Source organism: Seriola aureovittata, chromosome 16 (genome assembly GCF_021018895.1).
Source record: "Seriola aureovittata isolate HTS-2021-v1 ecotype China chromosome 16, ASM2101889v1, whole genome shotgun sequence".
NCBI classification, from domain to species: domain Eukaryota; kingdom Metazoa; phylum Chordata; class Actinopteri; order Carangiformes; family Carangidae; genus Seriola; species Seriola aureovittata.
This window is the reverse complement of record NC_079379.1, coordinates 21971167-21995200: the sequence shown is the minus strand read 5'-3', so window position 1 is coordinate 21995200 and position 24034 is coordinate 21971167. Positions and strand designations below refer to the sequence as shown.

General features: G+C 41.2%; 1 protein-coding gene across 2 annotated transcripts in view; it reads right to left on the bottom strand.

The window, feature by feature from the left end:
- khdrbs3 (KH domain containing, RNA binding, signal transduction associated 3) overlaps positions 1 to 23165 on the bottom strand; it is a 101987-nt gene extending 78822 nt beyond the window's left edge. The window contains exons 1-2 of one of the 2 annotated variants that reach the window (XM_056399832.1): positions 22834 to 23165; positions 22630 to 22738 (exon numbers count right to left, since the gene is read on the bottom strand). In XM_056399832.1, coding sequence (XP_056255807.1) covers positions 22630 to 22720 — 91 coding nt within the window. In that variant the 5' untranslated portion in view covers positions 22721 to 22738; positions 22834 to 23165. Of the gene's footprint in view, positions 1 to 22629 lie in introns of both variants that reach the window. The other variant, XR_008829921.1, reaches the window with a different exon arrangement.
- Between the last annotated feature and the right edge of the window lie 869 nt (positions 23166 to 24034).

Here is a 24034-nt window from a genome sequence, read left to right as displayed (position 1 = left end):
GACACAGCGGGATGTCGACTCAGCAACGCCGCCGGCAGCCTCTCCTGGACGCACCATTTTTATGACAATCTCTCCGAGGCCACAGCAGGCGCGCAGGAAGGCCCGGGAGGCATCACCTCTGTGCCCGGATTGTGCAGGATTTACTGTAAACAAAATCCATTTTCAGGGAATTTCAGATTTATTTCAGATCCAGCCGTATTGACATAAATAATAAGGACTGCTCTTTTGAACAGCACAAAAAAATACACTCACTTACACAACACCAAGTGTTGGTGTCTGTGCAGCAATTTGGTTTATTTCAAGATAAGGATTTTAATATTAACCCAAATTACTTGTTTACATAGAGTTTTTGCAGTAAGTGTGTGCGCATATGCAATAAGCGCAGGTGTATGTAGGTCTCCCTTGCATATATGCATTTATTTGCATGCTCGTGTTTGTAATCATACATTTCTGCCGCTAACTGGGAACCAGATCTATCATGAGCTGTCAGTCTTGCGGAGCAATAAGAGAGATACAGCAGCTGCACTGATTGACAGAGAGGAAATTGAAGTGTCACATGAAACATGTTAACCATATTTTGCGGCGTGTTGTCACCCACTGGCATGTTGCTTCAGTCAAGCAACCCGATCGGGGAAAACAACAACAACTGGAGTAAAAATTTCAAGGGGACTGAAAACTGAAATAACAGGGGCTGTTTCCCAATTACTGAGCATCTTAACCGCAAGGTAAGATGCTGCTGTTTAAGGCATTGTTCCCTCCAGTGTCCTTTATCTTAGAGATGTAGGCCAGAACTCTAGCTCTGGGTATATTGTCTGACAGTAATATTTGACAGCGTTGTCAATGTCAGATCCATGACCTGAGACGTATGAGCAAATAAGGCTGTGAAAATGAGAAAAAACAAGGGACTATGAAGGGTACGTATATTCCTCAGGATGACAGTTCACAGTGTAACACGTTGAAGACGTGGATTTATGCCATCTGAAAGTGAGAATTCATTCTCACACCATGGCAGAGGCATGTGTAATGCCTCAGTGCATCACCACCCACTGCACATCATTAGCACGGCAGCTCCGAGTTGAAAAATATAGGAGGCAGCTGTCCACTGCTGTCGTCAAGTTCACCCGGTTCGGGGTCTGAGTTGCAGCTTGGAGCTGGTCAGAATTCAATCGCACCTTACAGGGATAATGGGTTGTTTAAATCTGCACAAAAACATCTGGATTGTTGTTGTGCTGCGACAATGGCAGATAATACAAAGTGTGTTTGCATGAGATTTGGCAATGAAAACTCTCCATTTAATGATCACAGTGAAAGTCTGGGTGTGAAACACCACTTTGAAGCACATGCACGCCAACTGTGGGCAGGTGATAATGGGATGGAATCTCAGCAGCTAAAGGTCATGCACACATTATGTGTTGTTAACTGTGTCACTGGAAGAGAATATAGTCCAATCGAGTTCTGTTTAAATTGTGAAACCTTCAAAAGACACACAATTGACATAAAAAGCTTCATAAAATATTCTTTATTTAGATCAATTTCCGACCTCAACATCAAACCCATCAAAAATAATGAACTCTCCGTATTAGCAGTAAGACTAAACAAGCGTGAAAGCGGGTGGACGTTTATCTCTGAGTCAACACACAAGTTAGTTTTGAGTATCTATATCAGACTAATTTGAAGAATACAATGTGAAGTGGTATAATTGAAAAAAACGTTGATCACAGGCCAGAAAACTGCTTCTAAATACAATGGTGGTGTTGTGCCGTGCCAAAACCGTCATTACATATTGTTATGCAAAAACATGGCATATGCTGTTTATGATGATTTCAGCATTTTCACAGAGCTTTATTCATTGTGCTAAAGTAGATTTGTTGTAATCATTGTGTTTTTACTGCCATGCTTTCCAGAGCTTCCAATGAATAAACTACAACACTATGCAGGAGTGTTAAACAGCCTATACTGAATAAAACATTGATGTCAAAACATGACTTTGACTGTTGGCGCTCTCCCTCTCCACCTTTGAGAACTGCAGCTGGCTAACCCTAACCCTTTAAATACAGGAAATACAATGCCAAGTTTCATGGCTTCTATTCCAGACTCTGAATATCTGACAGCAGTTTCAAAATCAAATTCAACACATTCAGACCAGAGACTGCAAAACATTTAACATGTGAGGACAATAGTTCTAAAACTTTAACAAAAAAGAGTGCAAAGTCATCAAGGATGACAAGGTGACAAAAATAAAAGGGGCGATTTGTAAGATTTCTCTGTTGCTGAACGTGGTTCCTTGACAAGAGCTTCACCCATTGTTGCGTTTACAAGACAAAAAGTTATAATACGCCCTCTGAGCAATGCCACATCTTCAGGGCATACGAGCCGTTATACTACTAGGGCTTGTCTGAATGCTTAATGGTTATTTACTGACAGATGTTCACCCATACGCGCAGCGCACATCTTACATTTAATATTTAATCAATAGTAAATGTAAATCAATCGCTTTCCATTGGTCCAGAGCTGTAACTAAACCTTGACCGAGAGACAAGATCCTCATTGTCTTGTTTTAAAATGGTGTGCACCATATATTGTCTGGACTCGTCCCCACAAAGTTTCATTTAGTGCAGGTGCGTATGAACGACACAGCTATCTTGATGCACTGCAAGCTAGTACCGTAACTTTAGCCTGCTGACATTTCCTGACATCAAACTTGGAGTTTACCTGATTGCAATTCAGTGTAATGTAGTGTTTTATCTCTTTTCGTGACCGGAGCGATAGTTCCCATTCTTCTCGTCGAAGTTGCAGACACAGACACGAGCGTTAGCATGCAGGTTGCACCAACATGAGCCAGACAAACTGGAAAAAGAATAAATTTTATCAGCTGCAACTAAGTTGGTATTTACAGTTTTCAGGTCATTTGTCAAACTCGTTGAAGATTCGTGTTATACCAGTTTCCTTTGGTACATCTTCGAAAATTTAGAAGTTATTCCAGACACTTAACTTTTTCTACAACTTTTTAGCTCAGTTTTAACTTGGCGGTCTCGTGTCACTGTCCTAGCATCAAATGTTAGATGAGAGCGTTGACGCACAAAACTATCACTAAGAATAAATGTCCTTGTCTCAGAATAAGTAACAATAATTAATGTTGCTACATAATGAATAAAGTCGGATAAGTATTTCTGAAATCATGGGCAATTTGGGATGTCAGTGGAAATGCATTATAATAATAATAATATGATGATGATGATGAAAAAGCAGCATTTGAATATTGATTTGGACGTTGATTACCATAGCAACGGTACAGGCCTTGAGGCATTTCCAACCTTAGGGCTTTTAATGCGCCGCCTAAGACTGCCAACATATTCTCCTGTGGTGTTTACTATTTGAATTAGAATCTACATTTATAAACAAGTCAGCACTACATACAGTAGATTATGCTTAGAAATTCATGTGCTGAAGGCAATCTTATAGAAAGCACAGTATGTTCTCTATGAATCCAGAGCATCGGGCTGATGGATGAATTTCAAAGTCCTGACCCGAATAAGCACAACTAGTGTTAGGTAAGAGAAAAGATATACAGAGTATAACCAATTCAAAGACACTGCAGTTTTTTTTTTTTCCTCTTGCAGCACACATGAAGTTGCTTGTTATTGTGGCTCTAGTGTTGCTGCACCTCAGTAACTGCAGTAAAACTCCGCTCCTCTTCCTCCTCTCGCTCTTAGCCGCTGTGCTCAGTCCCAGCAGACGTCTTACAGCGCTTTGCTCAGAGGAGAGAGAACCAGACATGCACATCTCATTAATTATGTCTCAGTTGAAATATCAGTCCAGAGCTTCCAGCCATTTGACTAAGGCAGAGGTAATGAAACCTGGTGCACTGAAGCTAAACAAGACAGCGTGGGGACAGAGGGCGGGACAGGGGGTTGCCAGGTTGGGAGAGAGCTAAATCTGAGGCTAAAGCTGGAGCTGAGGTTAAATCAATTTGAAGCTAAGGTTTGGCAGTGTAAGGCCAAGTGGGTTAGGCTAGGTTTTTAAAAGGAAAACATTATGGCTCTGGTTTCCAAAAGTCTATAACACAATCCTAAGCAAGCCATCACCCCAGCTCAAGGAGCATGACAGTCTGGATGTTATTTGCTGGAAATCAGATGAATAATTTCAGATTGCAGATAGCCATATCACATCACATCAGCATGTACCGTATTTAAAGCAACGGAGAGCAACGCTTATCAATAAACATTCACTAAATGTAAAGCACTGAGAAGGTCACAGTCAATTAGATGTATAATATAACAGCGATGACATTCACGCTGTCACGAAAGGAGAGGGCCCGACCCTCCGGGACTGAGGGACAGATAAGAGTTGAGACCTACTGCCGCAGCCACATCTGCAGGAAGTCAATGACTGATGCCAGCGGAGACAACAATGTTTTTGCCTTTGTGCAAATTGAAGAAACATAACCATAAATTTGCAAGCGGCAAATCAATACGGCCCAGACGTGGCCAAGACCTGAGAAACATATCCAAGGGAAACCATTCGATAACTCCGATCAGAGATGGACCGGTAGCCTGCTATTAATCTTCCATTACCAGCCACAGGCCAGTGGACATTGTGAACGAGCTCGAGACGTTTAGTGACAGATTCGGCCATTAAGGCTCGCAGTGATGTGTATACCTGGCAATCAGATAGATTTCTTTGTGTACTATTGGTGCAATCATGACCGTTCATCAGATGTGGTCCATTAGAGTGGTCACGTTACAAAGGGCAGCGCCGCAGCCCTTTGCTTTCACCAACATGACTCTATATACTATATCACTAGCCACCAGGCAAACATATTCAGTATTTCATCTCATATTGCTTACATGACAGATCATTGATCGAGTGAGTTGGATTTCCAACATTCCCTCCATAGAAAGACAGAAGGCTCCTTTTTTTTTTTTTTTTTTTAAATTCTGCAGTTTGTAATAATAATAATCTGTTATAACGCAGCCATTGTAACCTAAGACAATTCTTAGTTGGGAACAGAGCAAGTGTTACTCTTTTCATTTTAATGACAAGGACAGGCTTGTGACTATGCTTAATAGTAATGTTCCCATTATGCACAGAGCATCTCTGGAGACTACCCTTAAATACGGGACTACTCAATCATGACGAGAGGAACCCATGTTGGAATGAAATGGGTCATACGATACTTTAAATAAATATGATAATGAGGCAGACACTACCGATTGCCGGGGGGGTTATTTGTGTTATGTGGAGAGAACAGTAGGTAGACTGGAAGTGAATAATACAGCTACAGTGAGGGTGGAAAGTGGCCTACAGCAGCGCATGGGAGTTAAGATGGGGATGTGGTCTGCGTTGTGTCAGAATGAAATTTCTTCACAGTGTAAAACTGGAAAATGTTAAATGTTATAAATAACTTGGTGTTAAGGCATACATATTTTTTTTCAGGTTTAAAGTAAATAAATGAATGATAAAGCTACATAATAAAGACAAGGTTAATTAAATTTTTTTAATTTAAATTCCATCACATCAATCAGTACTATCATTGGATAAACATTACATGAACATAAAATTAACAAGTGTAGTCAAACTCACTTGTTTTAACGACAATTAATTCCGCAGTCAAATGTCCTGCCTCGTTGCCAGGTTGTGATAACAGATGGGTTGAAATCTATGGGTGTGGATTGTGTGTCTAGCTTGTGTTTCATAGAATAACCTTGCAACTTGGAAAACGTCAGATAAAAACATAAAAAGGAATGGATCAGTGTATATCGATTATTTATAATAAAGGTCGAGGGCAATGGAAATCACGGGAGTTTCCCAGGAGAAGTAACACAATGGGAGGTCGACAGGAGATTTACGTTGAAATACGGGAGTGTGTCGGCAGGTATGAGCGAAGGTGTGAAATTATTGTTAAGCAGCTCGTTTTGATGTGATACAATACTACTTCATAATAATTTACTGCTGAGAAAAGTGGCAACAGGATCTAGGAACAATCTACTAGTGCTCTTGAAAGAGAAACATAATTTTAAGTTGAGTTTATGTAATTAGCCTCATTTACATGTCAATGGTAATGACTAAAATTTAGTAGCACAACAGCAGCACAAATAAAGATCAGTCATAAAGTCAGCAAACAGATACAGTAAACTCCATTTATCTTTTTCTTGTTTGCAAACATTGGCCACCATAAAACAAGTGGTCATACCAGACCGAGTAAGGTTTTATCAGCAAAATGACAACATGTAATGAATTGAGCATGGGGGCCTTTTGTTATTGCTTATGAGAAATGTTATTTGTATGAGGAAGAATGTGTTATTTCTTCTTGCAAAAGTTGCTTTAAAGAGTAAAAATATGCAGCAAACCCCGGGTAAAATTACACAAAATCAAATCCCAGCTCTTCAACTGGATGGTTTAAAGTATATATGGGCCTTAAATATTCTAAATATACTGGCAGACTTGCCTTACGTAGGTAATTTCTTGTTATTCATGAATACAAAAAAGCAGGAGAGATGTGTATCAGGAATACATTACTTCTGAACTAAAACAGTAGATTTTGAACAGAAAGTTTGCATTGCAAATATGCTTTTTGCACACAAATTCCAATATAGACTCATTTTGTCATGCAAGATTACGTTAAAATATTGACACTTTTTTTTTTTTTTACCATATCTGAGACACTTTAATCTAAATAAAAAAGCCAATGAGGCTCCAAAGTTGGCAGCCGAGGTAAAGGTACAATATGTTACAGAAGAGGTTGTAGATTCCTGTGTGAACCACAGACTTTAATTCCTGCATACAGCGAACTGAAAAAAGGCCTGTGGGAAAACTGAATTGCAAATCTACCGAGGGCCTCTACTGCTAAGTGTAAGAACCACCAAAAGTGGAAAAGGTTATAAGAAAAACATCATAGGACCAAGCCCAGGATTACCACTTTAACTCTGAAGGAAGAGGCTTTAAACGAGCGGCTTGTGATGAATGGAAAGTGGCTCCTGTAAGTTGGGCTCTTCCCTCTCAGCGGGGGTCACAATTATCTCTCACTGGGCGACCTGAGGAGCTCAGTGGGGGTAATGTACTTCTACACTGAGATCTATGGCCTACAGCACTGTTAGTTCTCCTGCCTCAGACGCATTGTGTAAAGGAGTAATAGGAGGAATAAGTCAAGTGTTTGGAGTGATGTCACTTTGCTGCGAGGGTTAGATATTTGGCTTTTATTACACATCATATATTGATCAGTGATGTGATCCCGCTCTGATATACGAGGGCTCCTCCGTGCCCAGAGCGCAGCCGGATCAGCCTCGCGGGTCTGCAGTGAAATTTTATTTTCTTCCCGTCATATATTTTTAATCAAAACTGTTCACTTGATTAATTATTCTGTTAGTAACTTCATTTATCTTACACTTCAGTGTCATGATGTTCTGAAAACAGTTTTCAGAGGGTTTTTTTCCGCCCCGAAAAGAATAAAATGGAATATGTGTCATAAACATGATCAAACTCAAAAGATGAGAAATGGCATAAAAATAAATTTTAAAAAAATTAAAAAAAACAGCAGCAACAATACAAAATTATTGATATCAGCCTTCAACACTTACATGGGTTATGAATGCTTATTAGCAAAACTGTTACATAACGACAAAACGACTATACAGTTAGACTCACAAATGACTCAACAATTACTTGCACTGCTCACATCTTTCTACCATTAAAAGCTCATAAAAAGTGAATTAAGCTCAATAATTTGACGAACTAATGACAGAAAACTAAACTCAAAAAACATGGGGACCCAACATAAACACTCCTTTGTTTCTGAGCAGATGCTCTAGTAAATGAAGCGGCGCTGAAACTGCGACCTAACACAAAGCACGCACAAAGGTCCCCCGTGTTTGTGTTTTGTTTTATAAATCAATGCACTTTCGCTCATTGATTTTGAATACAATGCTCCTCGTGCACACAGCTGTTTCGTTTATGTTACAAGGTTACGAGCTCTTCGCTCATGCGTGCCACCTGCTCTGGCGTTTTCCTCCCTCAGCTGCAGTTACACTGTTCGTCTCTGCGAGATTTCAACCCGCCTTTGTGTCCTCCTGACGTTGGATGTGGCCGTCAGCGCAGGACCTCTAAGGCTCACTCTAGCCCCCGAAAACAGCTCTGATTCCTGGCCCTGAAATGCAATCCACTCCTCTGTGTGTCTCCCCGGATCTCGTGTTCTTATCAGCTCCTCCAGGATGAGAAGCTGTCAATACAACAACCACAGAAAAAGAAAACCATTCCTTCCCCCTACTTGTCGTATCAATGCGGCCCATCTTCACACAGAACCAACCCCCCGGTCAGGCAGCAATTAAAACCCAGGGCCCTTCGGTGGAGGGAGGGAGGGGAGGGGAGGGGATGGGATGGGCGCGCGCGAACCACAGATCTATAAACTTGATTTCCATCCATTCCCCTCTTGCAGCCTCCCATCGACACGCCGGCTCAGGAGGCGGCGACTGTGTGGACTGCACGCTCGCTGTAATTACAATCATATTTGCCAGAGATGCATTACACATGACAGAGAAGAATTGAGCTGTAATGCTTACGGTCCCGTCACTAATGAATGAGCTGCCTAATAAATAGCTACAGCTGCAGTGATTGGAGTTTTAGCTTCATGAAGTCTCTCAGTGACAGAGATGCTGTGCACTGCAAAACTTAAACATTTGGATCAATTTAAATCAAGAAAAGACATTTGAATACAGAGTCATTAATTTCAGTTACTTCAAGGATAAGATTGATGATATTCTATATTTAGAAATGAATATATCTATGTAAACTCTATATATTCCATATTGTCAACAAATCCCATAAATAAAAAAAAAACTAAAACCTGACTGATCCTACTAATAAATACTGTCTGTGTATCCGAAGCCAGATATATCTTCTAGCTCCTCTGAGCCATAGAGCTCAATGAGCATCACTCTTCATTACCACACACACACACACACACACACAGTAGTTAATTTTGACTCAATCCCACATACACCACACCTTCTGGTGGTATAAAGACCAACTAAACGACCAGATCTGTATTAATCCTCAACTGAAAATAGTCCCCAACAAATGCCCTATTTCCTCCTGTCTGAGTAACGTTTGATAAAAACAACATTGTCCAGCGGTTTCAGGAAATTACATAGCCTTTTGTAAAAAAAAAAAAAAAAAAAAAAAAAGAGTAGAACCTGCTTTCCCATGAACAGTCGAAGAAGCAGTCTTTAGATGCTGTATACGACTCTGCTCTAAGATTTATTACTGTGGATACCTACAGTACCCGTCACTGCACTCTCTATGAATAGGTTGGCTGGTCCTCTCTCTGTGAAGCCACATCAGCTCGGTATGTACTTATTTAATTATTTAATTATTTATTTACAAAGCACTCTTAGATAAATTACCACATTACCTCACTTCATTAATAGAGCTCATTGTAGGTGCTTATCAAAGCCGCTCTCAGGACTGGACTACGCTGCATGTTCCTCAGCCCCTCAATGTATCCGTGAGAGAATGGATAAAGGTTAATGATGATGATGACGATGAAAATTAAACTATATATTCATGACATGTTTTTAAAAATGTGTCTTCAGTAGAAGAAAACAATGGCCGCAGTGCTGACAGTTCTTTTGCTGGGGTGAGTCAGAAAGGACTGTCAGACAAACACATTGTTTATAGTCCTTTTATGGAAAGCGTAAGCTGCTGTGTTCGTTTCATGGTTTCATCACTTGTATTTTGTCCAGAAATCAATGGTTGCTTTAAAATGGAGTTAATGAAGTTAACCAAACTCATTCCCAGCACAACTCTGACCTGTAGGTTTTTGAATCAGTCAAACGCAACAAAAACAACATGGGCAATAAGTGTAATCGATTCAAATGATGTAGCTGCCTCATTCAGTCTCTGTAATTACTGACATTGTTTCTAGGAAAGTCCTGCATAATTATTTTTGCAATAATTGTATTTCCTTAAATATTGTGAAGTTACAATATTAAACTTTTTTTTCAGTGTTTAGCAACATATAAATAAGAAGAAACTACAGTTCTGTGGTTCTGCCCAGATAATTTCTGTTTGCAGAGCAGCTGTGGCTTTTAAATAAAGGTCTGCATCATTAAAAACCCCCCAATCTGTTTCTTTTGTGAGAGCTGTGCACTACTTACACTATGCTGTGAGGCCATTGTTTTACTGTCGATGATATACAAAAAAAAAAAAGACTCCATACAATCCCCAAACATTTCCCGCAGACTAATGATGGCTGCGAGAGACAGAGATTTAACAAGCAGACGGACAGACGAGAGACACACTTCCAGGTCAAACTATAACAAGCCTGTTATTGGGCAAATCCTAAGTCAAACTTTAACAAGAGGTGCTGCCAAATGGCACAGTGAAGGAGCACATGTGAGCCATCAGCCGGAGTGTCAAACAGACAGCAGCGACAGTATGATTTTATTACCGAGGAGAGAGTGGATAACTGGGCTTGTTATGAGGGGTTGTATATTCTGGTTTGACCCCTTGTTTATGGTTTGCCTATAAGACTTAATGAATGTTTTACAGCCAATTGCAAACAGTAGTGACACGGTAACAGGCTGACACAAAAAACAGTGTACATGCTGCATCTGGTCGCTGTGCCTTAATTGCAAATGAGGAGATGAGATTATTCAATAAAGTGGGCGTCCTAAACATATATATTACAAACTGTGCTTTGCATCGTGTTATATTTTGAAAGATTTTGTTGGCATGCCATAGGAGAGGAAAAAAAAAAAGAAAAGAAAAGGGGAACAAGAAACAGAGGGAGATGTCCCTAAAAACTCTGAACACAATTAGGCTTTAATATCAGGCTCTTAAAATAGAGACGGGAGACACAGTGAAGCAAGCAGCCCAGCAGGACACGAGGAAAGGTCTCCTGGCACTGGTGGTAAATGAGCATCCATCTCTCCTCCTCTCAGTACATTACAGGATAACTTCGCCTGCTCCAAAAACCCAGAAAATGCACTTAACTTTCATTTACTGGTATCCCACCGCCCTCGCTCATTAAACATTCATGTCCACCGTCACCAAAGCCTGTGCTTCTTCTTTTCTTTTTTTCTGTTTTCAAAAAGGTGAGCGGGATATTTAATACTTAAACGCACCGAGGAAGATTAATGCTGTTAATGGTTTATGGTTAATGGTAATGACGTTTGGGAAAACGTTTTGTTGCTTTCCATTAATATCAAAATGTCAGTTTACATGAACAGTGGCTTCAGAGAGTATCAGACTCTTCGCTTTTTGCACTTTATTACATTGTAGATTTTGTTTTAAATGGACAAAATCTCTTCATAAATGTATTCAGACCCCCAATTCACTACTTACAGTAGAAGCAGTGGAAGCTTTGGCAGCAATTACATCTTGGAGTCTTCTTGGATTAAGTCTCTACAAACTTGGATTTGGACAGTTTATCCAATTCTTCCTGGCAGATGGGAAGCGTCTGTGAACTGCCTTCTTCAGGTCTCTTTACACTCTCTACCCAGTCTTCCTGTCTCTGCTACTGCTACTGAGAAGCCCCCCCCCTCATATCACGATGACGCCATCGCCATGGTAGATTGTAGGGATGGTATTAGCCAGGTGATGAGCAGTGCCTGTTGTTCGCCGCACAGTGTTTCGAGTTCAGTTTTTGTCTCATCAGAACAAAGAATCTTTTTTCATGCCTCTCGCCCCGGTGACAGTGACGCCTTGAGGGAATTTTCTTCTTTGGCACATTCACTTGGACTCGAGGACCGCGTAATTAGATTTTGGTGGTCGAAAGGTCAAAGGTCAATGTCGCAGTGAACTCACAAAAACACGTTTTATTGGCCTTGTGAACGCAATATCTCGGGAACTCCTCAAGGGAATCCCCTCAAATTTGGCACAAATTTCCATTTAGACTCAAGGATGAACTGACTTCGGTGGTCAAAGGTCTAGGTCACTGTGACCGCACACCTTTTTGCCAATATTCAAGACTTCCCACACACACACACATACACACAGCAATTATGACAAAATTTCACACAAATGGTTGATACTTTATATGATTCTGGATAAACAGGGATGTAACCTAAGACTAGTCTGAGTGGGGGGAGGCATTCAACCATAAGGTGGTAATTCTAGTTCTTCATGCTCTCAGCGTCCTTTAAGTGGTCTGTCATGTGCCTCTTATCTCGTCTCTCTATAAAAGCCTGATTGACGGAGTTCTGCCGAGATGGTCGTCCTCCCGGCAGGTTCTCCATCTCTTCTGAAGCTCTGTTACAGCGACTGTGACCAAGGTCCTCCTTACCCGGTTACTCAGTTTGGCCACACAGCCAACTCTCCAAAGAGTCCTGATGGGTACACACTTCCTCCATTCACAATTACTGAGGCCACTGTGCTCCTGGGAACGGTCGAAGCAGTAGAAATGGTTTTACCCCCCCCACCCCCCGTCCTGATCTATGCCTCGTTACACAGTTTTATCACGGAGGTCTACAGAGAGTTCCCTGGATTTCATGGCTCGGTTTTTGTCCTGACATGCAGTGTGAAATGTGGGACCTTACATACACAGGTGAGTGCCTTTCTACACTACATCCAATCAATTCATTTTGCCACAGGTGGACTCCAGTAAGGTTCTAGGCACATGTCATGGATAATTAAAACAAACAGGAAGCAGCTGACCACCGTCTGGAGCCACAGCAAACGGTCTGAATACTTTGGTAAATGAGAGATTCCAATTTTAGATTTTTAATAAGTTTCTAAAAACATGTTTTCACTTTGTTATTACGGTTTGTTGAGTGTAGACTGATGGAATAAAATGGCAGTTTTATCAGTTTTAAATTAAAATAAAGTGAGCGAATGGTGTAGGGGTCTGAATACTTCCTGGAGCCACTGTATGTATGGTGACAGAAAAATGTAATCTGGTCCCGTTTTTTATTTTTCGTAATGGGATTTGCAATATGCATGTTCTACATCACATCCAGTATGTGAATTTTCTGTTCTCTTAGTTCCTGCGTGTGCTGTGCTTTAACAATGTTCCTTTTATAAAAGAGTGCAGTATATCTCAGCACAACTCCCCTATTAAAATACTGAATAAAAAATAAGAAATAACACAAAACAGTTTTTTTTTCCTGACAACAGAACAGGTCTGAAATAACAGATTAGTCCCAGGGTATTAGACCCGAGTTTTGACTGAGGTGGTGCAGACGGTGGAGCAGCATTCAAGACAGAAAACAGAGCAGGGTCTATTCTTCCCTTTTATCCTCACGACTCTGCTGCTCGGTGTCGGAGACTGAGGCATTTTCTCTTCCCTTATAGAAATTCTGAGATCAGTACACCCAGAAAACCATAAGAGATTTATGTATTTTAATTGCATATTATATAAGATTTCCATCCATTTCAGGCTTTTTTTTTTTTTTTTGAGTGTACCCAAATTATATAAATACATTTAACCAGTTTTGCTGCACAATTGCCACATTCAGACGAAATACAAAGTCAGGTCGGAATATCTGTGAGCCCTTGAACTGTCCCTACTGTGCTTGAAAAACTATTTTTAGGCTGTTATTGTGGGCTTTTGGTATCTAATGCCAAGGACTAGACTCGCAGAAGTAATAAAGAGGACTGTATACAGAGTGGGCACATTAATTCTCCCAACATCAGAGGGGGCGAGGGATCGAGAGCCTTCTAAACTGTACAAATTCCCATAACAGCAACAACAAAAAAAAAATTGAGGTTATGATCTTCAACCTTGGATGGTTTTTTTCCTATCTCACAGTGATGTTTGAGGGGAGCTCTGAAACATAATATTGTACCTAACACAGTATTTACTGAGAGTGTAGGTGACTTACACCATCTGTTTATAAAGCAACAGGCTTAGGCAGACACTCTGCCAGCAAAAAGGCACAAGGTCCCCGGGCTTATCTCGGTAGAGGTGTGCTGCTGCTCCTCGGCACCAGCGAGGTGGAACGATAAACATAATTAAATTGAGTTGGATTACACAAAATGGATCGGATCAGTTTGGAAGGCGGAGAAGCTAATCCAGTGCAATCCTCTCTATAGAGGTGCCAACCACACAAAACGACATAAATAAAGAAGAGGGAAAGGGAAGCGTTGGCTGTCACAGGGAGATCAAGGCAGGGGGCGCAGAAAGGACCCCTTCAAGTAAAAAAAAAAAAAAACACAAGCTCCAAAGTCCAATATTAACTGTAAGAGTGCAGTTTAGTGAAGGCAATAAGAAACTGAGCTGGAATTACTCCTCATTCTACACTGAATCTCAAACAAAAATAAAAGCATTTTTCCTATTAAAAAAAAGGGTGTTGCTGTATGAGTGTGGGGATGCAGGCTGTGTTTGGAAATTCTTCCTTAGTGTCAAAACTGAATAAGCAATGAATTTACACCTCCCCTATGCCTTTGAGGGAGTGGGAAATCACACTTGTCTTTAATCAGGGCAGTAATGACAGTGATGTGCCACTCATTCTGGCTTTTAACCTGTAAACGTACAGTATACACCCACCGAGGATGTGTTTTAGTTAGACAGGAAGCGGTTGAGGTTTAAATATGGTACTGAGGCAGGGTTCAGCAGTAGCTGGGAGTTTCTATATTTTCTTTTAAGGCGTCTGAACTTTTGTATTTATCACTAACACATCTATGACAGCACTCCCATAACCTCTTTTGTTTTCGATTTCAGCCCCCACTCTATTCCACTGCTCCATTTTTGCCCCACCCCACTTCACCCCACCTCTCCACCCCGATTGCATTTTCCCTTTTGTAACTGACTTTGGTACAATCCCTTTACAAATAACCTTTCCCAGGGGAAAGAGACTCTTACTTTCACTGCAGCCCTGGCAGCACCACTCCTACCCTCTCTTTCTATTCCCCATCCCCATCTCCCTTTGTCTCTCAGCCTCAGGCACAGTAAACAGATTGATACAGTCTGGTGGTTTCTTCTGCTTTTCAAACTAATCCAGTGTAATCCTAGTCTGTCTGCGTCCTGTCTCGGGCAGCACATTATCATCCAATAAAATGATGTTTAATGGATCCAGAGGAGATGCAGGGAGGGATAAAGCAGAGGTTATATGGCTGAGGTGAGGGTATGGGCTCTTTTCAGTGTCTGCCCCGCAATTAAAGATCTATACTGCCTGGTCAAGGTGAACACTAAGGTTTTAGCACCAAGTAAAGAAAAATGTCAAGTACAAAAAGTCTTGTATTGTTATATTGGCAGCCGAACCAAAGACCTAGCGACACGCGCCTCTAAATGATCTCCTTACCAGAGATGTGGAATATCGGCTTTCAGCATAACTCCTGACTAACAAGTCCAGTTTGCATTATTTAAGATGCCCCGGCTGGCCGCTACAGTCTCCTCTTGGACAGCTGTCCTAGCAGAGAGCTCAAGGCAGGCCTTCAGCAATGAATGCACGCAGGTGGAGGAAGAAAGTGCACATCTTTATGGCATTTGAAATATGAATACAGCATTTATACTGCAGCAGCATGTTCCACATGGAAATTTGACAGACTCAACATTAAATCCACAAGCTGAGCCCAAAGGCAGGCTCTGCACCAGGTGGAGACTGAATGCGAGCGGTATGGTGATGGGATTGCATGGATGGAGGATGGAGACGCAAGAAAAGACCAATGGACCAACAGCTGGAGAGGAGCAAATGCAATTAATAAGTGCTGGTTCCTGGCCAGGAAAGGACATAAAGGGAGAGAGAAATGTTACTAAATACTAATGTTCAAATGGACTATATCTGAATTATAATTATTATATATTATTATTATTTAAAATTCTATTCTCTAATACCTTAGTCTGAAGAATATAAGCATGCTTGTTTCCACAATCTCTTTCTTTGTTAAAAAAAATATGCTAAGCTAATAACTTCTCAGTGCATCACTGTTAATGTCTCGTTTCCTGTTGTTAATTAATGTTGCAGCTATACACCGATACTTTACCTAGATAATACTGTCTAAATGAATATGTTAAGTCAGGAAATATCTGATCAAAACATATATATATATATATATATATATATATATGGCAGACTAAAGAAGGATTGGACCTGGTTATCATTGCAAACTTTGACTACTTGGCAGTTTTCAATGCTAATCGTATTGCGATTATTTTGGCAGATGTTGCGTGTTGTGATATGAGTCACGATGTCAGTTGGAATGGTTATGGTGATTGTTTCTCTGTTGCTGGAAAAGAGGATCATGGGAGTGAAAGAGCTCAGTCAAGTTGTGGGCTTCAAAACCAAAACAATGAGCTGAAAGATGTTAAATCTATAAAATTCCTGATTAGTGAACCTTTAAGTATTTTCACAGAACATGTCAAGCTTTTAATTGTTCATTTCATCTCAGCCGTTTTTTTTCCTTTTTGGCTACTTTCCAGTTCCAGGGTCAATGGTGCCCATCTAAGCTGACTGTACATGGCTTTCTTCCAGCAGTGTTAGGATATATCTGATTACTTCCTATAACAATAATTAAGGTGTCTGTTTGTTTACATGCAGACCAACACATATGACTCATGTTGATATTCCAGGTTTGACATTTTAACTGTACCAAAGCTCATCAAGTGGAGAATCTGGGTGAGGAAACAGCTAAATGACAGCATCATTGGCTCGTTATTGCCTCCATATCGAGTGGGAACATGCAATCCTCATTAGCAGTGAAATCAATGCTGCCATGAGACTCGTCGCGTCTGTAAGCGTGTTGCTGTTGGGTCTTACAGCCGGAGTTTGCCAGTGTTAGCTCTGGCCGACATTTCACCCGTGGGTTCCGGTGGGAGCTGCAGCAAAAGCAGAGACAGAGCTCTGCAAACACCTCTTAGCCAAGGCGCCGCTCGGCAGCCCTCCGCTGCCTGTCTGAATGCAAAGCGGGTTTCTGGAGCCCCCCCCCCCCCGTCTGCCCTCTTTCAGTTCACTTGCAAGTTCACTACATCTGCAGGTCAAATCACCGGTCAGCTCTCAGCCAGGTTCTCCACTGTGGCTGCGCCTCCGCCTCTCTGTGTGGCTCAGTGTGTCGGCCAGCCACAGATCCACAGATCATTATCACTATCAAACACTGTTTCCCCAACAAAACGATATCTCTGCCTTTGATCCTGTGCCAAAGCTTATTTTTGTTCACTTCTGGGCATTCTAACCCAGGAACTGCTATCACTTGGGGCAAAACTCAAGCACGGCTAAAAATATCTCTCTGTTCTGTTTATGAGATGGAAATGTATGAATTAACAATGGGGCATCACGTCTGAAATAAGGATAGTTCCCCACACCTCCTCCTCTGTACAGATAGTAGGTGCTTTTTTTTATTGTTTTTCTTTCTGCAGGAGAGCTGGCTGAGGCTCCTAATGTAATGCAAACATTGTGTTAGGCTCCTGCTGTGGAATGTCCAATTAAAAAGCACTAGATATGGGGCTTATGTGCAGCGCTGAGGTTTACAAAGTCCAAACTGGGCCAGAGGTCCTGCAACATTCAGAGCGCGCTGCATGCTGCTCTGCATCCACATACTCAAATAATACAGAATGAATCTGGTGCACGGAGATACTTTACATTTTTTAATTCTGTATTGTTTACAGCAATCTGTCTCAGAGAGCCACACAATTCATTACACTTTGAAGCAATTTGAATTCTATTTAAATGATAAAAGTCTTAACAGCTATGATAATCAAATTATCGTCATAATAATAATAATAGATATGCAGTGTTTCTCACACTGCGTCTGCAGGATGAGGAGGGAGTGAAACAGAGAGATAACATTAAATACAAAATTGTAATATCAAGCAAAGAATAAACCTGAATGTAATTGATTCTCTTGCTTTTTTATCAAACAGCCGAACACTTCAATCTGGAGCCTAACAGGGAAAATTTAATCAGCGAGGTTACACGCGTCATGTGTAGGTTGAAGACAACTGGAAATCAGCACCGATGAAAAGGCTAACACCTGCACACCGACTCCACAGACAAGAAGCATTTTATAGAAATCGTTTCTGTCAAACGACTGGCAGCGACGTTGATAGCTGCCCATAGTTTCCATTTGATGTATCATCGTCTCTGTACTCCGACCCTGTGGGACTGTATTTTCACCGTGTACAACTTCAATAGTTTTGAGATGTTTATCCTCCTGGGTGGTTCGGATGCTGAACCACATCTGTCATCACAGAGTCTATTAGCCGATTGGACATGTGAGCATTTAAGTAAATAATCAGTGATGTTTTTTTTCACTTTTTTTTAATCATTCTGAAGTGCATTGTTTTGGCTTTAAGGCTCTTTATTGGACAAAACAAGCTTTTCTTTGCCTTTGGGAAACTGATGGGTATTTTTCTTTTCTTTTCCTGAACATTTTTCTGACAAAAATCGATAAAATCTAAAAGTATTTAACCGAAAAACATCTTAACTCAATGTCCACTTACTTGTGATTTCAACCGGATCTCAGGAGCCTCAAAAACGTAGACTAGAAAAAGCCATTAGCTAGACTAAGGCCGTCACGTAAAAGAAAAAAATGATATTGAGCGAACACAATCAAATCAGTTCAAACACAACACATGTACCTATATACCCACGATGGAAATACTGTTCACTTCATTGTAACATTAAGGCAATGTACAAAGTCAGCAAACAGCCTTACTTTTCTCCACCATGTTTCAGACTGGCTGAGGTCACGGCGGGCTACAGTCTGGATCCGGACCCAGACATATACCCTATAAATTATTGCAAATTATTAAATTTTGATGCAGCGTTTCTATTTTAAACGGCGGAGCTTTTTTTTTTCAGCCATTACGACACTGATCACATGACGCTACTCAGCCAATCACTGCGACTTGTGTCAGTGATCGAGACACAACACACACACGCTAAGAGACAACGTCGGAGAGATAAGTAGGGAAGGTGGGATAGAGGAAGTAAAGAAAAAGGAAGTGTTACAGCCGTTCAGTTGTTAGAGATGTGTTGAGACCGTTTGTTATAAAACTGGTTGAAACTGTTAAAGTCAAGCTACAGGTTTTATTTCATTTTGTAAAAATCAAGCACCACATTACATTTTTTTCAAAAGCCTTGTGTCCTGTAGGTGTCACTTCTTGCAGCCCGTTTTCATTCAAAGAAAATTTGGTCTAACTGGACCCCTTTGAATTCTAATTGAATACTTTTGACTGAGGGCGACAGGACAGGCAATAAGTCAGATTGAATATAGGTCATTTCATTTTTTTCCCCACATTTGAACTGTAATTTCAAATTCAAATTAAAAGCAACAGTCCTAAAGCTGAGATTCAGTGTTTTCATGATCATGAACAAACTTTCAGGCTCAAAAATAAATAAATAAATAAATAAGATAACTGAAATATTGGAAATGTGTGTTATTGGCAGCCTCCATCTACTGTAGGGCTGCACTGATTTCATGTAAATAACATGCACTTCCATGTCACCCGAGGTGTTTCCGTATACCTCGAAGCTACTCATTAGTATGCTGCTGAGGATTTTTCATTCCATGTACGCTGCTGGTCCCGCTTGTCTCTTTGGCTTAAGATATTTCTCCAGCTCCAAGAGTCTGCTGCTGACTGTATGAGGCTTGTCACAGGGGCAGAGATATGGTCCTTGTGGGAGAGGAGCTCTGCGAATGGCCCAGACTTATCAAAGCAGCCCGCCCTGTCCCCAAGCTTCCAACACAATGCTCCCCTAATTTCTCCTGAATGAAAGTCTCTCCAGAGCAAGAGTAATCTCATATTTGCCGTTTGCATGCAGTAACTCTAGTTACTCTAGCTCTGTTCCCCGCATCCCCCCCTGCCAATTGCATAATCAAGTCCAGAACTCATCAGCAAGATGGCAGAAGAAGTGCTCTATTAAGCTGCATCGTGTTCCATCTGTTGTGTGAGAGAGAGATAACAGTATTTACAGTTTTGGAGTTGTGGCAGACTGTTTCGGCCAAATTTTGTGCACCGCAGAGTTCTGCTTACTTCATAAAATGTCACGGATTAATTCTGCTGCTTGCGATGGTGTCCAACTGCAATCTTTGCCCCCACCAGAAATATCACAAACTTAACTTTACTGGAACTGTTACATCAGGAACTTGTGTTAGGTGAACACTATTTGAATGTAAAACGCCGGGGGGAAACATTTACTCTGAAATTCTTGTCCTGGCTCATTCTCTAAGTGCTCCATCACTTTTATTCCGTTTTTGGGGAATGGCCAATATTTGCCGTTGCGCTACAGAAAAGACCTGCAATGTGGACAAAGGACGTTAAGAGACTCTGTCAAGAAAGCGGCTGGTAAGTGTCTTTCAAATGGCATTAAGTATTCAGTGCTCCAGTCTTCTCTCTGTCAGTGAGGGGGGTATGTGTTCTTAGAAAGGAAAGACACTAACCCAGATTTGAATAACGAAACCAGCTGATAACAAAAAAGTGCTGAGTGAAACAGAAGCCTTATCCGCCTCACGGACCGGAGTGAATTTACCTTACTGTACATGAATCAGCTCAGCACAAAAACGCATTTAACCTCAAGTCTGTTCTTTCAAACCAGGCTCCAATCTGCTACCGATATCGTCAGGGTCGTTACACGAGTTACTCCAACATGCGCTGAATGAATAGACGAGAGTAGAGTTATTTCGTTCTACACATGACGATGTCGAAAAGGTCATAAAACAATGTATGAGGGTTAAAACTGGAATCGTTGCTCCTACATATTTCATTCTCAACACGACAGAGAAGAACGTGCCTCATTTCTAAACCAGTAGATTACAGTCATTTTTTCAGAGGGCTATCTGAGGACACAGCAGGAATGCCAAACTCTTTCATGGCTGAATCTCCCAACATTTCCAATTAATATGAACACAAACGCTGGTTAAATATGATTCAATCTGATTATATCAGAGAGGAGGATTACGATATGATAATGTGATAAACTTTGAGATAAAATGATTAGTCAATTAACTGCCAACTATTTTGATAAACAATTTTTTTAAGTCATGTTTTTAGAGCAAAATTGCCAAATATTTACTGCACTGTTTTGAGGATTTGCTGCTTCCCTCTATCTCAATATCTCTGCTTTGGGCTGTTGGACAAAACAAGTCACTTAAGGACATTACCTTGTTCATTGCCTCAGTTCTTAAATCAGGGCTAAGGACTTCTCTGTCTGCCTCTGCCTTTTATTAAATCAAATAAATATTTTTTTTTTTTTTTTGTATCATCTTTACGCTGCTTTTACATTTTGTCTTAAAGCATTTTATGTTAAACGTAAAGCACTTTGAATTGCCTTGTTGTTGAAATTGGCAAAACAAATAAAGTTTCCTTGCCTTAGGGAAACTGTGAGGGACCCTTTTCACTATTTTCTAGCATTTTATACACTTTATGCTTAATTGATTAATTGAGAAGATAATCAGATCAGTAATGAAATACACATTAGCTGCAGCCCTAAAGTTCAGAAGATGACGGTGCAATCAGAAAAGTAACTCCGTTTGTCACTTTGGTAAACCCCAGCAAGTAAACAACACTAAAATTAAATCATGTCTCACTTTGCTAAGGGACCCTTAGGAGCTTCCTTTCAGGATCCCTTGAGGTCCCAAGTTTGGGAAGAAGCAACTAGAAGTGACATGGCTGTCTGAATAAAAACAGCTCGTGCAGCAGCTGCATCTGGAGGTTCATCAAAATTAGTTACAGTGCAGCAGGACTGCTTACAGTGAACTAATGCTCCTTGTCTGTTACTGTTAAAGCCAACAGCAGTCTGCCTGAATCCAGACAAAGCCCATGAGTGGTGCTTGAAGGATGCACTTGGATGCTATAACAGTGCACTTCCCACATGAGGAGCTCCACGGGGCTGCGTCTGAAGAAGTGTTTGCAAAAATTCAGACAGCTTCAAAGCAGTAGGGCTGTGCAACGGATTAATTAAAGCGTCTGCGCGGCGGCGGCTGCTGCTGCTCCATCCGTTCAAAATTCCATTTCAGTCACGTCCACTTCTTCAAAGGAGGAAACACATGTACATTTGAATAAGAGTGTGATTATTCAACTACTTGCACCACAGCTTACACGTGTCTGCACGGGATAGAGATGACTGCATCCCCCTGAAAAACTGGGATGTCAAGTGCCTTCAGTGATTAGAGGTTTCGCTGCTGCTTCCATTCATAAACTGTAAGCTATAATCACATGTTATGCCATTTCAAATAGGGAGGAGGGAGGCTTCTGCACAAATATTCACCTTGCCATCAGTTTCCTTCAACATCTTTTTGTTTGTGCCAGCAACAAAAAAAATCCATATGTATGTGCCAGCAGAAAGGATTGTATTATTTATGCTCTTGTGTGTTCCTGTTCGTGTAGCTCAAATGAAAAAGTTTGTATCCCTCCTCATGACTAATGGAGCAGGTGGAGTCTTCAGTAAAACATGCCCCCGTTTTTACTCAGTTTACAGGTAAATGGGAGAAAGCTGGCTGTGATATCCTTGCTGCATAACAACTTAGCAAAACTGCCACCATGCTGAGAGGACCTCGCTTTGTGTTAGTGTGACCAAACAGGAAATTGTAAGTAGACCCACAAACCTCTTATTTTTTTTAACTTGAAGTGGGAAGGCTGCTGGTGTGGTGTAGCCTGGAGCCCAGCACCAAGCGTTAAACCTGAGCTCTGTGTTGTAGACCCAAACAGTCTTCACACGCCTAAACTGTTTACATCAGTATTTAACCACGGACATTTACCTTGATCCAGTAGCCGCAGGGAGTGCTGAAAAGACGGATCCAGCGTGTCCTTCTCTGCCATAAGCTCCGGCAAGTACTGTTCGCTCCCCATGTTGTCCTGGACTTTGTGCTCAAAGTAAAAACGACTCAAATGTAATGCAAGTATAAAAAATAAAAAATAAAAATAAAAAAGCCAAAAAAAAAAAAAACAAAAACAAAACTTACTCAACGTTCAAACGGCTCCAAGTTAGAGCACCTCCAAATATTTGTGTGAAGCAAAACCGCAGGCGTTAATGTCATTCACGCTCGCGCTTACAAGAGCATTTCTCGGTCCTCGCGGAACACACACACGCACACACATACACATACACGCGCGCACGCTACAAACAGACAACAATGAGCCGTTAAATGTGACCGGGAGGGTTTATCCCATCGAAGTGTTGTTCAGCCCGCAGAGCCCTTGCTACGCATCACAGCCGGACCGAGGTTCCCTCTTCCTCCTCTCTGGGTGGACAGGCGCTTTGAAGCTCCCTCTGTTGTATCCAGTGCTAAACTGACGCTGCTGTAGCTATTGGTCGCCGCGCGCGACACGCAGAGGGTGGAGGGGGCGGAGCGATACACCGGAACTGTCCGCGGTGCTGAGTCCCCGCCATTACCATATTATCATAGACTCACCCATGAGCAGGGGCTCGGGGGTCGGGTGGGGGGGCCCATGCACAAACTCTGAGCTATGGGGCAAAAGTAGCTGCATCTGATCAAGACCAACAAAGCGTGTATGTAATGTTACTGCAATCCTCTCTCATCTCACTGTAGCTCCCTGGCTTTTTGAAGATGCACAGCAGCAGAACTAGGCTTTGTGAATTGCTTTGGATAAAAAAGCTAGAACCTGTTTATATGATGTCACCACTGACATTATTCACCAGAACCTCCACGTCTGCTCATATGTACAAAGTGATTCAGTGAACAGTTGGATTTGACCCGGAAACTCACCAGTAGCACGTATATGATAAAAAAGCGCAATAAAAACGAAACAAATAAAGCTAGTAGAACTAGGTTTTGACACAGCTGGCTCCTCTGAGAGACAGGGCAACAAGATCAGGTAATAACACAGTGTCTATTTTATGTTCTACTTTGTTTTACGTGCAAAATCACAAACAGATTTACAAATAGTAAATTTGCCAAAAACCCTTGGGGGCCCTTGAGTTTTGGGACCCCAGTGCAGTTACCTGCTTTGCCAGGATGGTAATCCAGCCTAGGTGGTATAAGTTATTGTTTTTCAACTTTAAAGGTACCATCCAACCTGAAACCTCACAGATGAGTGAGCTTCAGTATCTAAAAAAAAAAAAAGGTTACTATGCAAAATAATAATAAAAAGCAGAAAAGCAGCATAAATTTAAGTGACACCATAAATAGCTGGAGTGTTTTA